This window comes from Toxotes jaculatrix, chromosome 9, assembly GCF_017976425.1.
Source record: "Toxotes jaculatrix isolate fToxJac2 chromosome 9, fToxJac2.pri, whole genome shotgun sequence".
NCBI classification, from domain to species: Eukaryota; Metazoa; Chordata; class Actinopteri; family Toxotidae; genus Toxotes; species Toxotes jaculatrix.
In genome coordinates this window covers 14068333-14086340 of record NC_054402.1, presented here as the reverse complement: position 1 = coordinate 14086340, position 18008 = coordinate 14068333, and the positions used below count along the sequence as shown (strand labels likewise).

The 18008-nt window shown below is 39.8% G+C and overlaps 1 protein-coding gene across 1 annotated transcript in view; it reads right to left on the bottom strand.

Moving 5' to 3' along the window:
• The window catches only part of zgc:172282 (leucine-rich repeat and fibronectin type III domain-containing protein 1-like protein), a 55471-nt gene extending 37874 nt beyond the window's left edge, over window positions 1-17597 (bottom strand). The window contains exons 1-6 of the mRNA XM_041046352.1: window positions 17405-17597; window positions 16111-16262; window positions 15653-15906; window positions 15168-15411; window positions 14891-15048; window positions 13203-13583 (exon numbers count right to left, since the gene is read on the bottom strand). Of these exons, the coding sequence (XP_040902286.1) occupies window positions 13203-13583; window positions 14891-15048; window positions 15168-15411; window positions 15653-15906; window positions 16111-16262; window positions 17405-17597 (1382 nt within the window). The remainder of the gene's footprint in view (window positions 1-13202; window positions 13584-14890; window positions 15049-15167; window positions 15412-15652; window positions 15907-16110; window positions 16263-17404) is intronic.
• Between the last annotated feature and the right edge of the window lie 411 nt (window positions 17598-18008).

The following is an 18008-nucleotide window of genomic DNA, read 5'->3' as shown; positions in this document are numbered from 1 at the left end:
ATTTTCTTTAATATTTAAAGGGTTTTTCTTTTAGTTTGCAGCAGAATAGTTAAAGGCAAAGGATATTTGTCGCTACAACTTTTGATCCTTCTTAATCTAAAAATATATGCAAGTTACAAAAGCATCCACACTTTCCCTAGCTACACTGTAATTTCTCTTTTTTCCCCTCACACCATGAATATTCATTATCAATCTGGTGTGTGGGTTGGTGCTGGCGGTTTCGGGTGCAAGTTCTCCGCCTTTATAACTGACTGTACAATTTTGATTTCAAGTTCACTTTCAAATGGTTCGATTGGGTTTTATTAAGGATGAGGAAATATAAAGACAGTATTTCAGAATTTACTTTTAAATCCTTAGTGTCCATGTATATCACACTAATGTGGAGAAATGCTGTGTGGAGGCTCCCTTTCTTTTACATAACCTCAGCTGTTTATTGTTGTTCTTTCTGCCTATTTTTTCTTGTTTTAGAAAACACCATGTTAAGCCTCATATTTTTATTTCATTTCTTGAACAAATACCAACACTAGTAGCAAGTAGTGGCATCTCTTCACTACTCAGCTTTTATTAAATTTTTGACGGCACTGGATTGGTTTTTCACTAATTCCCTAGATACTGTCCCTAATCCTAAACATAACCACTAATAACCCTTAACCTTAAGCCTCACCCCCACACCAGTGGATGAGGAATAATAGGATAAGACTTTCATCAGGATAGGAAGTGAAAAGTAACATCAATAACATAACACCCCAAGAGAAAAGAAAACCTCAATAATAATAATAATGCTGCAGTTTCACTTCTGTATATGTACGTTTCACACACACAAGCATTACCCAAAGTTGATTGCAAAGCAGTTACAAATAGGACAAGGACAAAAAAGGTTAATACTTTGTTAATCTCATCCTGGCTTACTGCTGAGCAAAACTGGACTGCAATACATTCAATATATTGGATTGGGTTTCACTGATTGGAATTAGTTAGACTTGTCTTGTTTACTATTGATCCTTGTCTTGATACTCTCAGGCTGTATTTTGTTTTCTAATCTGAGTAGCAAAGCACAGTTAAGAAAAATAAAATCCATTCATTCCTTTTTTCCCCCATTATTTCCTTTTCATCTTTTCATTCCTTTTCTACATAAAAAGAGTTCCTGGTGCCTAGTCAGCCATGCAGGGAGCGAAAAGAAGGGAAACACCCTCGTCCTATCACAAACAAAATCCCACATCTACAATTTAGTAAATTAACAGTATCCAAACAGCATTTCCAGTTTAGCTGACCTGCATGTGCATGTTTGGACTGTGGGAGGAAACTAAGTGGGGAGCTCCACACAGACATAATGAGCGAATTAAATATTTTGCCGGGTCGTTTTCTAAGTCACTACAACAACGTGCACTTAGTTTTTAAATGCCAACATAGTTTTGCTCACTCCATTCATGCGATGCCTTCACCTCCCATCTCCCTCAGAGCACTGAGAACACACCACTGAGTTTCTGTTAAGGCCTGTGTGATTCATTTCTGTTGATCTGAATTATAATTTATGATGGCCTGAAAATTCCCTTCGAATAAGGAAATGATGTGGAGGAGTCCTAATGATCAAAAAGAAAAAAAAATTAACAGAATTTTGATGTGCTGCATTATGAACTTTGTCAAGATGTCATAGCTGCTCAAAGGCTGCTGGTCTGAGTTCAACACTGCTAGGCAGCTTAAAACATAGATAAACCATGCTTGAATATTAAGCTTGTGCAGAACATGATGGAAACTCAATCATTAATACAGAGTTTGTTTACTCATATTTCACTGAGTGTTGTGGAATGCAATCCATCCAACAGCTCTCGTCTCTTATCCCTACTTACCATCCAAATCCCCTCTTCTTCTTTCCCCTCATCCTCTCCAGTTTCTCTTTTGCTCTGCTCCTCCCCCTCCTGCCCCACAGTCTCCTCCTCTATCCTACTGCCTCTTTCCTTTCATCCTCTCCCCTTTTCCTTTGGGCCGTCTTCTCCTCTCAATTACTACTTTTCTTCCCCCCCTCCCATTCCCTCACTCTCTCTATCTCTCACTGTGCGTCATGTGTCTTTTTTAATTACTCTTCCCTCCATCCATGAAGGTCTGAAGGCTGGGCTGGAAAGGGAAGGAGGGAGGGTAGTGGATGGATGATGAGGGGAAGAGCAGGGAACTGAAGCGGTGGGGGGGGTTAGTGGGGGCGGCGGTGTGTCGCAGGATAATTAAACATCGATTTGGGACGATGATGAAAACGGCAACAAGACGCCAAACAAGGGGATTATGGGTCAGACAGCCGATGGCTTTCTGCTGAGCTCTGCAAATATCCGGGAAAAGAGAGGAAATGGAGAAGGAGCAAGAAAGAGATGGAGGGAGGGAAAAAAACGCAAGTAAAAGAATTCAGAGAGGAGCGAGAATGGAAACAAGGAAATATAAGGAAAAGAAGGACGGAAAAGCAAAGGGACATAAAAAGAGAGCTGAGATGAAAGAGAGAATTCCAACTGAAAAAGGGTTGGAATGAGACAGAAAAAAACAGGGAGAAGAGAGAAGGCAAATTGTGATATAAGAAAGTGATACAGATTTAAGGGGAGGAAAACTGTGCATAAAAAAGGGGAACGTAGTAAAAAAGTAACAAAATATAAAATGCAGGGCGAGAAATAGACTTGGAAGAAGCTATGTGAAGAAAGACGGAAGAGAATGAGGCTACAGACGTGCAAGAGAGAAAGGAGGAGAGATGACTAAATAGACCATGTCTTCAGTGTCTTTGAACTTAACCCCTCTGATCTGACTCATTAGTTCTGCATTTAATTGGCACAAATACAGCAGGTACCAGCGATGCAAGTGTGGGTGTGCGTGTAATGTGCACACGCGTGCGTATGTGGACAGTCATTTGTCATTAGGCCCTTTAAGCTCATTAGTACATATACAGTGAATCATTCAATTAAACGACAATGACATATAACAAACTGACTGCTCATTGCCACCAGTGGATGTGGGGATGTGCACACACAAGTGTGCATGAATGTGTGCTTGTGTATTATGATTGGGCAGACATATCATATTTAATGTGAATTTAATGGTTGCTAATGGCAAGGCCTTAACTTGAATTGACTTTCAATATCCCACATTAAGTCCACAAGTGGTAGTAGTATTGAAGTAGTGTAGTAGCCTTTCTGTTGATTTCTCTGTCCATCCTCTATTCTTTGTCTCTCTGTCTCTGTATTCACCTACTGTCCCTTTATTTATTTTATTTTTGTGTTTCACTTTGGATTGAATTATGAAAATGTGTCTCAAACAGAAACATAAGCAAAATGTTTTATATTATATAATATATGCTTATAATTATATAATAATTGTATGCATATATCATTATGCATACAGTTATTCTATAATATACAACTATGACACTATAATTGTTGGCAGTACCTGATATTCTTCTCTCATCTCTCTCACCTTCTCTATATTTTTCCCCTCAGTCTCCTTATCTTATCTCTTCCCTTCCCAAAGCTGAGCTTTGACTGATGCAGTGTTTTTATTTTTGTCTCTGTCAGTGGGGAAAGTAAACACAGGGTCAATTGATATTTATATGCAAATGTTACCGGCCTCCGCTAGTATAATTTTGCAATGGAAATAAAAATACCTAATTTTAACGCACATTTCAACCCTTTACACAAACTGAATTGAAAGAAAAGCATTTTAACTTTTGTTGAAAGTTCATCAGTCTTACATTGGATGGATGGAATTAATGTTAGCTAGCTAGCTGGCTAGTTAATTGTTGTATCATGATGGACAGCCACTGTTCAATGTGGTGCAACTGCATCTGTGCTATGAGTCAGATGATGTCTGGGGATGAATGGCATTGAACCGTAAGCGGTCCAATAGTAAAATTCTCTAGTTACCTGCATCATGCTTTGGCAGGTTCAGCTGCCTGATGAGTAAACAGTTTGTACAACAACAAAATCATACACCCACCCACACACAAGCAATGACGCTGGTGATCGGATGAGAAAGTATAACAAAGTATATCAACAGCTGATTTAACAGTTAAATTGGAGTAATTTCAAATGACAAATGGTGCCTCTGAACTTGAAAATAAGTCAATTTGGCCATAATGCCTCACGGACACAGAAAATGTATAAATAAAATAATACATTGTGATGTTGGTATAGCGGTTACCTGCTAAACTGTGAAAGAACCAGCAGTGCAGTTTTTTCCAGTGAAGCTTCTTTTTGATCACAAGGACACATTTTCAGGTGAAGTAAAAGTTTATGCGAGGTATATGCGAGGTATATTTTGGTCTACCAAATTGTGACATTGTGAAATTCACTCACAATGCGCACATAAGATAATCAGTATATAAACCACTTGGCCTCTGCATGTATGTGTTTATTTATTTTTAACAAAACTTGTGAACTGAAACCCCCAGCTACGTATGAATATTAGACATGGTTCAAAAATGGACAGGCGTACATCACACGTGAACAAGCTTGTGTGTGCTTCATGTATTGTACATGTCAAAAAGTATATATAAGCTGCATGTACACACACTTACACACTCTCTCTCTCCCTCTTTCCCCCTCTGTCCCCCATCCAACTCTACACACACCCACCCACATGTAGGCACAAATCAGCCCACCCAGCTTTGCTCCAGATGCTCCCACCACCTGCTCCAATGCTGCTAACCCCCCACACCCTATTACCACCCACCGACACACGTATACACACTCACAGAAATGCTGCTTGTGCACTGACTTCAGTTCATTCATATTTCAGTTTAATGATTCTCGACAATTCACTATTTATAACGCACCAAGTACTCTAATGGGTTTTAGAATTCAATACCGAATGTACAATGTCTGTTATAGTCCTTCAAGAGAGAATGGATGGTATTTCATAGGATTAAAAATAGAAAATACTGTGGGGGGAAAATACCCCTGCCTATTAGAGCCACAATAGGTCTGATGATTGAGACTGACAAGTAATAAGAAAAGAGTGTCAGAGCTTGTCATCATCCATATAATGATAAGTTACAAAGAGTGCATTTACATTTGCTGATGTCACATGATGTGCGCACCATCTAAGTAAAAAATTGCTAAACAGGCATGAAAGTAGACCTAGTTGTTATTAATGTATGTTTCCAGTCACTGTATCCTGTGTCTGCTGGTCTGCTCAGATTTTATGTGTCCGTGAGTCCATGAACCAAAGAACCACTAACCACGGTGCAGAAAAGCTAGAGAGACAGTGTGAGTGTTGTGGCACACTGAGTTGGGCTCATGTCTGGGTTGGTGTCTGAATTTTGCATGTTTTTGTGGGTGTATGTGTATACGTGTCTCTGTGTGATTGAAAAAGGTTCACATTGACCTCTTGCTGCCCTTGCGTGGTGAGGAAAATGTGAGCCGAATAAAATCCTTTAAATCATACACACGGAAGCAAACAAACACACACATGCACTCACTCAAACATCTTATCCCACATACACTCAACAATGTACTCACACATACCTGATCCGGACTGAAAAAGTGGTGTCAATTTAGAGAAGAATCAAAGGTATAAGCTTAAAAGTACGGCTTGGAAAGATATCTCTTCATAGGAAGTGTTTATGTGTGTGAGTGTGTGCTTGTGCTGATATGATTGTGCTTTGCATTGATGGCAGAGGGTTAATGTACTGTAAATGCACCTTCAAAGACGGTCATGCTCCCACACCAGAATTAAAGTGTGTGCTGTATGGAGTGGGGCACCTACTTCTGAAGGCTGACATAACACACTGTAAAAAAAATATCTAACTAATCGGCCTTGTTCTTTCTTGTTACAAGAATGGATGCAGATTTCAGTGGCATTCTTGAACCTGCATAAACTGTATGAGGCAGCTGTCACTCTACTGGCAGACTCCATTTAAGAATACAAGTCAGTTTTTGCAGTGCAGAAATCAGCCCTGTGCTCCAGCTCTGATTTTGACACATATTGGTTGCAAAAAATTACATAATTAGTGGAAAAGGGCTACTCATTAAACCATAGTACAGGTGACCACAGAGACACAGGTAAAGTTTCCCCTGCAAATTTAATCCCCTAACAGGACGTCCTTATTGGCAGATCTCAACACTGCAAAGTCAAATTCTGCTCACAGTGCGAATTGTTGAGCTGACCTCAGTCATTAGATGGTCAGGTCTCTGATGCAGACCTTGGATGTCCATCCAAGTCGCAGCACACAAAAGCTAAGTAATCACCTGCTGCATTCACACAGGATTTGCACTACAGCAAGTTTTTTTTTGTTTTAATTTCCTTTTCTCCCTGAAGATTTGCCAGAAATTGTGTGTGGAACAAGAGACGCGCCTAGAATTTTACTTAAAGCTAATAATCAAGAACTAAAGCAAGTCATACAAAACAAGTCTGTTAGTGTCACATTTTTGTTTAAGTTGGTCATGTGAGCAGAGAACATTTTCTAAAGCTGCGGAAGGTGCCATCTTCAGTCTCTTTACTAAGCATCTCTGCCGCTACAGGCGTTACTCAGTGCAAGAGCAAGACTGGCGACTAACACTGACTCCATTTACCTGTTTATATGCGCAGTGCTCGTCATTCTGTCTCGTGTGAAATGAACAACACATAGAGAGAGTCGCTCTCAGTAGGAAATGCAGCTGTCATTTCCAAACACTGACAGAATGAATGCTGTCAAAGATAGGCAGCGAGGGAAAATGTAAATCAGATGTATTGAAAAAGTGTGTGGGGGTGAATAAGATCACATAATGGCCAAATGTGAACACCCAGCGATACATCACCTCAGGTCTTTCAGACAGAACATATAAATCATACTGAAATGAGAAGTGTAGTTTTGTGTAGCAAATAAAGCTCTGTATTGGGCTTATACCCTGTTGAGCTACAGAGTGCGAGCCAGGCTAATGCCACTGTGTTTGGCTGGATAATGTGCTGTCCCTGGTTATGCCTGCGGCAGAATCTAGTCTATTGATACTGCTTAACCTCTGACTGATCACAGATTAGTATGTTTAATGCTGAATTATTGCTTGTCCTGAAATTTCAACCAGTGGCACAAATCAATGTGCATATAAAGTACACACACACGGACACACAAACACACCTTTTAACTGACGTGAAAAAGCAACCTACTGAATATAACGAATTAAATACCACTGGGAGAAATGAACTCTCTCTGTCTGCTTCACATGAAGGCAAAAGCATTAATGAAATAAATTGGTCTCTGTATTTGTCTGTCACTCTTGGCTCCCTGTTCGACAGCTCTTCTTTATACAGTGTAGCCTTAGGGGGAAATTAAAAAAAAGAAAAAAGAAAAAACAAATCCACTGCAATCAGGTAATTATTATGTTCCTTCTATAAATCTGTCAGCAGAGTTATATAAAAAAAAATAAATAAAATAAAAGGCACAGGTAGTGCCTCTCCTGAAATGTACATTAAATAGCAATGACACATCTTTAAAAATCCACACAGAAGAGGAAAGTACAAGATAACAGAGAGGGGGAAAATGAAATAATCAAGGCAGGAAATGTGAGTTGGAAACAGATAAAAAAGGAGGCTTCACTGAAAGGCATCCAGATGAGACGAGACCCGTCTGTGCGTAGATTTATCTTATTCATCCAGGTAGTAAAATGTTGTGTCAAAATCAAACTATCAAGTACACTGCTGTAGGATTAAAAATGTTTTGCTGCTTGTTATTCAATAGGCTTTATCAGTTCCACTGTCTGATGTTGGAGTCCAACAGTAGGTAAATCTGCAGGGACATTACTTCTCAGAGAGCAACTCACAACTGGTGACTTCTGAAGAGGAATCCAAAATCCTTTATGTGGTTTCGTACCAATTCACACCTTAACTCATGAGGCTAATTATTCTTACATGACTGCCATGTGACCTTCATGACATCAAAGTGTGAATGATCAAAGGGGGCTGAAGATGCTTAGGACTCCCCACCAGCCACTAGAGCTAAGAAGTGGGAATTTTAATTTCATTTTGGCATTTCAAAGAAAAATAAACAAAAGCTTGGAGAGAACATGCCACTACTAATGTAAATAGATGTCATTTAATTTGTACATTATCCTCAAAAGGCAGTGGTACAGTGCTGTGAGTACAGAAGAGCACATACTTTTATAGGACACATGGTGTCAATTAAAAACTAAACTAAACTAAATTAAAACAAGAATCTTTTGTGTAGAAACGTGTTTATTTACTCTTAATTCATTTTCCTAATTACATTTTGCTGCCAAGATTATGTTTGATGGGAATATTTTTTTGAGGGTCACATTGTGTGTGGTTAGGTTTAGGCAACAAAAGAATTTGTTTAACTGTTACTGCAGTCAGCACATTGTGTTGGAGGAAAAAAAAACTCACCTGAATTTAGTGATACATGAGCTCTTGCAGACTTACTTTAAATAACACACACAGACACACAGACACACAAACATACAGACATTGACACTTGAAGAAGCCTCCTACAGAGGTCTGATGCCATTGATGGCACTGAAACTGCCATTGAGATTTTTGCCAATACACAACTGCCAGCTCCTTTAGCGTGCACACACATAAACAAACATCACATGTGCACATGTGCAGACAAACACACAGTCAAATAGACATTGATTACATTAGTCAGGGGCCTTTGAAGAGCATGTCTCAGATGCATGGTTAACTAATACACTGCCGACCAGTGATTTCCAAGTGCGTACACACAAAAGCACACATATACACACTGACACAGACTTGGTGCTATAATGGCTTTTATTGTAAGTAGTCAGGGGGTTTTGAGACCACGTCAGAGAGCCCTCTTTATGCCATGAACTCCTTAGAAAATCTCTACTATTGGTGGTCTTTTTAAAGTGGAAATGGTTCTCAATTGAGCCCCCTTGTTTAATAAAAGTTTAATAAATGGACACCAGTGGCAGTGTATAGATTACAAGATGCTGTGATCTGGATGCTCTGGCTGTAGTAATTTACTCATGGGGGAAAGAAAATTGAAAATTGTATGAATTGTTATGCAGTAAATGTTGAATGCTTTTTCTCCAGTACCAGAAAAATCAGTATTTTTTTTTCTATTGTGGTTAAAATACTCTGACAAAACACAGATATCTTTTGTTTTTCATGTGTGTTCAAAATTACAATCAAGCAAAGCACCCTGGAGCTAAGTCATATGTCAGATAAATTCACTTGTCAAAGTGCTGCATCAGCACACAGGTCTAAAGTAGTAGTGAAAAGATGATGCATTAGTAAGCAGAAAAAACCTCCTCAGTCCCACATCCGTCTTTCAGTCCTCATCCAGTGGAACTGCAGCAACTACTCTACTAATGTGGAAGAACGTCATCAGTGCTCACTGGTGAAGCTTCAGAAAGTGTGACATGCATCCGTTTTAAATAGATGCTGTTTGACAAAACAAATGTAACAGAAATCAACAATACAGAGCAAAATTAATTTGTTAAGCTCAAATGACCTCTTGTTGCGGCACCACTGTTGTTTTCTCTTTCCCTGTTTCCTGTCTTCTCTGCTCCTCAGCACTTTGTACACACCCCTCTCCCCCCTCCTCTTTGTGGCATTGTGCCTCACCCCTCCTAATGGACATTGACCAAAGAAAGACAAATGAGAGAGGCGCTGTACACACATGCACAGACAGGGCTTTTTTTTTTTGTTTCTTCAGAACAGAACTGGTGCAATGACAATGCCTTCTAATAGATAATCTCTCAATGCCATGTTATCCAAACTATGGTATTAGAGTCATGATTTGTCATGATAATCTTATGTGAACATAAAGAACTAATGTATTGGTTTTCATGGTGCAAATAATAATACCTGCCTACCTGCAATATCTATGAACCAACTTACTGTCACAGCATGTAAACTGCAACATGGATTTAGTAGCATGATGAATCAGACAGTCACATGGTGACACAGGCAAGACATTTAAGATTAAGATACAGTCTGTCTCATGCATCTTTGAGTTCTTTTGCCTCACAATGGAAATTTCTCACATTTTTAACTGCACCACATTACAGTGTATCTGTATTCTCCCCGCTGTTTGTCGGTGGCTGCAGAACTAGTCATATTTAAAGTCTTGTGCTGATTTTTGTTTTTCAAACCTTTTCAGAAGAAGCAAAAGTAGAAATTTACATGTGAATTGCTGCACTGCACATTGTAAAGCAAGCAAACAGTAAACAGGTAGGCTGATGGCAATTTGAAAAAATTGCACTGGATTATCTTCATCCTGATTCATTCATTGTTTGAAAATGTTGTGGGCCTTAGGTAGAAGTCCATCTCAGGTCTGAGATACACAGTTTAATTTGTATTGTAAACATCCAGACAATCTGTTTGACAGCGAGAAGTTCAAAGTAAGACTCACAGTTACCAACACTACCAACCCCCAGACACACACACACATACACACACACACACAAACACACATACACACCACACACACACATCAACACACACGTACACCTTTGTAAGGACTGTATTTTGTACCTGCAGAGCCACTGTGCCCACTAACTGCTTCCAACCCTGAATGGGCAGGTGCAGATGGACGGTTGCTATGCAGAAGAACGGTTGCCATGCCTAGAATTGTAAGAAGCTGCTTGTCTCCCACAGTTAGTTGAACTGTCTGAATAAACAAGTGTCCTCTCAAGCTTAGAAATAACATCATAATCACTTTTCAGTAAAGATCCTCATTTCCATATCACACAAGTGCTGAATTTTCACAAATTAAGAGGAACTGTCTCATTTTCCTGTCTGCCGGATGTGTTTGACATATGCTATCAAAAGTTCTCCTTCTCAAGCATTATTTTTCCCCAAGAGCCGTTTTCAACTGTTGATCAGGAGTAAAAAGTCCAAGAGGAGCTAAATTGGTTGTGAGGACATTCTGTAGGGCAGTGAATACATTTTTGATTTACTTTTGTAATCACACAAGACAGAGTGATATATTTGTCCACTTCATTTGCACCTCTGGAAAAATGAAATAAATGAATAGTTCACAGTGCTCATCTGTGATAGTATTAAAGCCACCTGTCACTCATAACAAGATCTAGGAAATTTGTCCCACCCCGTTGCCATGAGAACTCCACAACAAATGAAAACTCCTCAGAACTGAAAATACACAGGGCTTTCCCAGGTTTTCTGAGATTTAGGCCTTGTCCACACTATGTAGATATTTTGCAAAATGAAAATTTTCCTCTATATTTTTGCCTCTCATACAAATGGTGTTTTTGGTCATTCAAATGGAGATTTTTTTTCAATCGTCCTCTAAAGTTCAGATTTCTAAAAACTCACACATGCCCATTTTTGCTTTGTGTAATTCGCATGCACCTGAAAACACCAACAATGGTGGATATATAGCAGTTTTGTTTTTTTTTTTTAATGTTTGATTAGCACTGGCAATTACAAGTTTGTAACTCACATTAAAGCCTCTGCATGTTCTGTGCTCAATATTCCTTGGTCCACCCACTGGTCTGGCATGCTTGCGCGTTTGTAGTCGTTTTTGCATTCTTGTGTGTACGGATATATTTTGTGCAATGAAGGATGTGTGGACAGAATTTTTTAAGGGGGATAATTTCAGTTGAGAAAAATATCTGTATTAATGCAGACAAGGCCTTAGGCAATGATGTTGCCAGTTCTTTGGGTTTTCCACGGAGAGAAAATGTGGAAGATTCCCCAAGAGCTCAATGATTTAGCAGGGAACTTAACTGGAACACATACAAGTGCTCTGTGGTAGTTATACCATGCTTTTTCTCTCACAACTCCACCAAGGCGCACATTAGCCGTAACAGTCATAAGAAGAAGCAGTGGAGTGGGTGAGAAAAACTGCAGAGAGAAATCTCCCCCACTGATATGTACTTAAACATCCTATATTCAAGAGAAACCTGGCCACCAACACAGCAAACAGCATTTCCTACTTTAATACTTAACCAACAGCAGTGGGAAACAGCCTGGCTCCAATCCAAATGTGGTTGTGTCCATGTGAACTCTGATGACTTCAACTGATTCAGATCAATAAAGGTGTGCTTTACCTACCCAGTTATAATTTTAGATAAAGAAGGGACAAAAGATCTATTAGACTGTAACCCATATCAAGTGCATCTTCCCTTTCTGTCATATCACTCCATCTTATATACACGGGCCTAACCAACATAGTCAATTGCTTGGTAATACTGTTTCTATTTAGTGCGCTAGGTCTTCTAGATAGGCCTTCTCCGGCCAGATGACTGCAATCATCCTTTATTAAATATTTTGCTTCTGTTGCTATTGAAATGACACATTAGCATTATGCTGACACATGACACAAGGAAACTGATGTGTCAATATTTGCCAAAAATTGGGCCATTCAAGTTTTCAGAGTCTCATGACCAGGTTCACAAAAGTCTGACATGCCTTAACTGTAAATGACAACATTCCCAAAGTTCTATGATTAACGTGATTTGCCTTAAAGTGACCTTTCTACCTATTCAAATTCTGCACATCAAACGGAGCTCATTTCAATAATAACATTATTAGAATTCTATGGCTGCAATCACACCACTATCAAAAAGAATTACCATAATACCTTGAACTGCTCTTTCTATCCATTGAAATTCTGTGAGAGTTCATTCACATTTTATTTGGACTTGGGGTGACAGTTTGCCCCTATGTGCGGTAGCATGTTCTGCACACAAATCAGAAAACCTAACTGTTTGTTTGAGGAAGTTTGTTAAAATCCTCCTTTTCAAATTAAAACTTTTAACACTAAAGGTTGTAGTGGTTTGATAGTCAAGAGTAGTCAAAGGAGTGCCAGTCGAATCTGACAATATAATGAGTGTCAACATAGGTCGTGCATACATGGAAATGTATCACAATTCTAAAGCTATAATGCAATTAACAGCAGTGAAACCACACAGCATAATCATCAGCACACACAAGCAGTAAAACTTCTGCGAACCCAACAATGGCTCTGCTCCACTACAGATGTCTTTATCATTTCCGCTGATTAGACTTTTACGACTGGATGACTGGCTAATCTCCACTTGCATCATCTATCATCTGCTCTCATCCTCGTAGCAGGAGATGATGATATGTGCTTATTAACTTACACACAAATACACACACACTCGCAAACACATACACAAAGGCTTCTTGCCAATCAGCCTTAAAATGTTCATAGAAGTCACCGTACTATAGACTGAAAATTAAAACACACAGACAGACGGATCATAAATTGATAATGTAGACAGACAGACCTGTAAACGAGTGTGTCATCCCCAGAGCTGTTGTACTGGACCTGGAACATCCTGACTCCAGATGTAGGAGTCTGGCTACTCCATCTAATGAGGGCAGAGTTTCCTGTCAGTTCCACCAATGAGACCCTTCGGTCTGCTCCCCTTGTCTCATTGTTAGGCAGCGCAACCTTAGAGGAGGTTAGAATATCAGATGGGGCAGGTTCAGAGGACGGATCTCGGCTGCGGCTTGTGCTGTTTGCGAGATGGGGCATCGCCGTGACAACTAGCTCCACCCTTCCTGTTGATTCACCTGCTGCATTGGAGGCAATGCAAGTGAAGTTTCCTGAATCCTTCAGGGATGTTACATTGATCTCCAGGCTTCCGTTAGGGAAAACTAAAGTTCTGAAACAAATAAAAAAAAAAAACAATGAAAAATTGAGATATATCACAAAGTTCATAAATTAATGTTGCTATGTTAAGCAGCAAACATTTAGGGAAGCTTTACCAAAATTTAAGATTTCTTTCATTCCAAATTAATTTCCATCTGATCCCTCATTTTTATTTTTTTTCTTCCCTTAAATCACATCCGCTTGCTCGTAGCCATTCAGATTTCCAATTGTAATTCTCACAAATGTAGACTGTGGAGTTAGGTTTGCAGAGTCCTAATTTCACATTAAAATGGGCCAGGCCATGGTGTCCTACTGTTGTTGTGCCATTGCACCACTCCCCATTCATTTCACTGAATAAGGGAGCAAGGCACATTCAGTTCCAGTTGAAAAATGATCCACCATTGTAGAATTTCAGAGGCAGCTCCCTTCTGGTTCTCACCACCCAGCCACAGAAACTCTCCTCCTTTATCACCCATACAGGAGCCAACTGCTAATCAGTGTTCTCCCTATCAACTCACTTACTCACACCTCCACTTTGCTGCCTGCAGCACTTGATGCCCATTCCAACTTCCACTGCCAGCATCCATCCAGACTCAATCCAGAATCAATGCAGTGACTGCCAGACTGAGGGGTTATGTTTGCTGGCTTTACCCCCATAAGTTCAGGCATTAACCCACATGGTACTTGCCAAAAAAAATCCAACAATGCTTTATATTCATAAACTAGGCTTTTCTGATAAAAATTCTAAAGATGCGAACAGAAACGTCAAATCAAAACGCACCTAAGGAAAGAAAGGGTTGTGACATTATTTAACAAATCTTATCAATGACTTTATAACCAATGTTGTATATGCAAAACCAGAACTAGAAACCCACATATCTGACAAGTGTGCCAACTAGGTTACCAGAAATGTGAGATAGGTCTTATGGGTGAGGAGATTCAAATTCTGACCTTAAGAACTACCTTCTAATCCTGTTTCAGAGTTGGCCCACATGAGTCATGTGCCTACACCCTACTACTACAGCCAAGACATAAATTATGTGAGAAGCACAGTCTTTCTGACTTTGGTACACACTGGCTCATATCACTGAGCTGGAACAGTTCAGGAGGAGGAGGATGTAAACAACCCCTTTATTGTACCTGCCAACTGGATTGCCAGGTTTCCGATATTAATGGATGTCGACCAGTGTTCTAAGTGGACAAGAGACATCCCCTAAATTAACACCTTGCTTTTAATTTTGAAAGATTCAACAACCTATTTTCCTAGAGAGAAAAATAGCAAACTGTAGATCAAACTTGACCAAAGGACAATGTTAATACCTGGAGCCATTAGATATAAGTCGCCCTTCAGGGCTGATCCAGTGGACTTCAGGCTCTGGGTCACCATTTGCTTTGCACTTCAGGCTGGCAGGCTGGCCTTCCATAGCCACAGTATGAGGTGACTTACGGGTCAGAACTGGTGGGTCACAAATAAACTCCTAAAAGGAGAAACAGAATAGGTAATTTTTTCAAATCTGCATTTTCTGAACTGTATTATTTACTTTATTAAAGTTTTGTCTCATATCTAGGGTTATGAGACATCTTGTCAAAACATCACCTCTTCTGGTATTGTCCAGAAGTACTTGGCACTGAGGTCTGGGGGAGAGGCGCATGTCTCTAGGTCATCTTCTCTGGTTAGCCTCCTCAACCACAGAAGTTCACAGTTACAGTGAAGGGGGTTACCACCAAAACTCAGCACCAGGGAGGAGAGAGGGGAGCCTTTGGACTTGGCATAAACTGGGATTCTCAGGAACAATGGGTCTGGGGGAATTTTCTTCAGCTTGTTGGACGTCATATCTAGCCTGTGTTAGGACAGAACATTCGAAAAGAGGGAAAATAGAGATTGATCTTAGATTAATAGAAATTCATTCAGTGCATCAGTAAACCAGCCAGCAGATAATTAGCAGAGGAGTGAGTTTATCATTTAGCAAATTATTACCATTTGAATATATTACATTTGATTATTAAGATCATTTGATATTCTCTAACGCTGCACACAGCTTCCGTTCATTCCTCTGTACTTTAGTCTATAGATCCTTTTACCTTGCCAGCTTGTGCAGGTTGGTGAATACCCCTTGGGGAACATTTTCTATGAGGTTATGATCCATGTTTAGGGTATTGACATTGGTGAGGCGTCCGATCGTGTCCCAGGGCACCTGGGCAAGGTTGTTGTAACTGAGGTCTAGATCCTCCAGTGTGGACAGGAAGTCATCAAAGGCATGGGGTGAGATGGAGTGGAGCTGGTTGTTGGCCAAGATCAGGTGGCGAAGGTTGGTTAGGCCTTTGAAATGGTCATCCTAGTTGGTAAAAAAGTTAATATGCAGTTAGAAGGTGTGAGTATGATGTCAAAAGCTCTATTGCTCAATTGTGAGTATCCATCCATCTGAACGTTAACTTTGGTTGTGTGGCTCCGTTTCTGTTTATCAACTCACTGGTCCATCTGATTATTCATTCCCATTCACCATCATTAATCCATCCAGTCATCCAGCCATTAATCTTACCTTGATCACAGTTAATCTATTAGAGTCTAGGTGGAGTGCTCTCAGTCGCCGCAGGTCACTGAAAGCTGAAGGGAGGATCTGACTGATGGTGTTTCTGGACAGGGTCAGATGTAGCAGACTGGTCATGTTGGCAAAGTCCTTTCTTCGGACAGCTGGTAAAGTATTAAGATTAAAATAGAAGTCAGGAGATGCACACCCACTAAAAAAGTTTCAAAACAAAATGTTTGCCTGACCACAGAAAGAGATGCTTTCACGAAAGTGGATGACTCAGATTTGTATGGTTCTGGTGCTTTTTATAAAATCTTTTTCTGAGATGGAAAGGGAGAGGTAGTAAACAAGAAAAAGATAAATATAATGAAATGATGTCTGCTTTTACTTGGTGTTTCTGAGGACACTGGTATGGCCACACTTGCCAAGCAAACTATTTAACTTCTGACACGAAAACCTTAGTGTTTTATTTTTAGATTGACAAGTACATGCCTAATTAGCCTCTGGCATTCAGAGCGTGAGCCCTATGATACCAAGTATGCTTTTATTAATTCCTGTAAAATTAACTTTTTCGGCAATACGCTCTCATGAGCCACAGCTGAGAGAATCTGATATTGCCCAAAATGAGATACAGAATCTCTTAGTTTTGAGTAGCGCTACAAACTAAAATTGATTTGGATGTGAACAATTTAACTTAAATAACTACGGCTGTGTGAGATTGTTAATGGCACATCCAAATATCTTTCTGGGTCCTGTGAAAACAGTTTTTTCTTTTTTTTTTGCTTGTGTGCCATTTGTTTTAACAAACTGTGGAATTGCATTCCTTTTAAGTCAAGCCTGGGAAGATTAGGTGACTGCCTTGGTGGGAGCTAATGGGAATTCAGATTAAAATAAAAGGATAAAGCAACACTTCAGTTCTTAAAAATAAGTATGTTGCAAAGTATAAAAGAGAAGTCTTTGATATAAGGAGCAGATGAATCATGAATGTGATTTGCTGAACCACAAAACAAAAAAGTAGGAAAGTTAAAAGGAAATACCCAGGCTCATGAGAAAACTGACAGGAGACCAACAAATAAAGAATTGTGACTTCAGCCAATATTTGTGTTCAGTGTTAACAAACACTGTTCAGTTGCAAGCAGTTGTTCTGAGATAAATGTGCTGCCAATTATCAATCAGCCATTGGGTTTGTTTCCATGTAAACAGCCAATCCAAGCATACCCGTGAAGTGACAGATAGTGGCAAAAGAGGGTGAAATAAGTACTCCAATGTGCCATTTGAATTCAGCAGTATATGGCAGGTACGTTACCTGTGATGAAGTTCTCTTGAAGCCGTAGCTCCACGGTGCGTCGATCAATGGCAGCAGGAACAAACAGCAAACCTGTCTTGGAGCAGAGGATAGCGAGCGATGGAGAAAGGCTCTGGCACATACAACGTTTAGGACACGGCTGTCCCCTGCATGCTGCTGCCAGCAACAGCAAAGAGAACCACAGCCGTTCCATTATCCTCCACTGGGAACAGGGCAACTGGAAGACAGATAGAAAGAAGCAATGAATTCAAGTGGATACAAAGATGGTGTACTTAAGAAAAGGCAACTGTTAGAAAGTGGGAAGTGCAGAGACACTTAATTTGTGGGGTTAATGCCCATGTTTCTTTCTGCAGAAAAAAAATAGACCAATACATTGAGCTGAATATTTTTTATAGGTACAGTAGTTACTGGATAATTCGGCTTACACAGTTGACCTAAACATGTATTGAATGGTAAATAGTAGTTTTGGAGTCAGTGTTGCTTTATGGCTCCAGCACCATCCAGCTTGTATGCTGAATGAAGGTTCTCCCATTTCAGCCAACATCATACTGCAAGTATGTGCTCTACCTGCAGTCTCAAATCTGAGTGATGCATTTTGTCGATC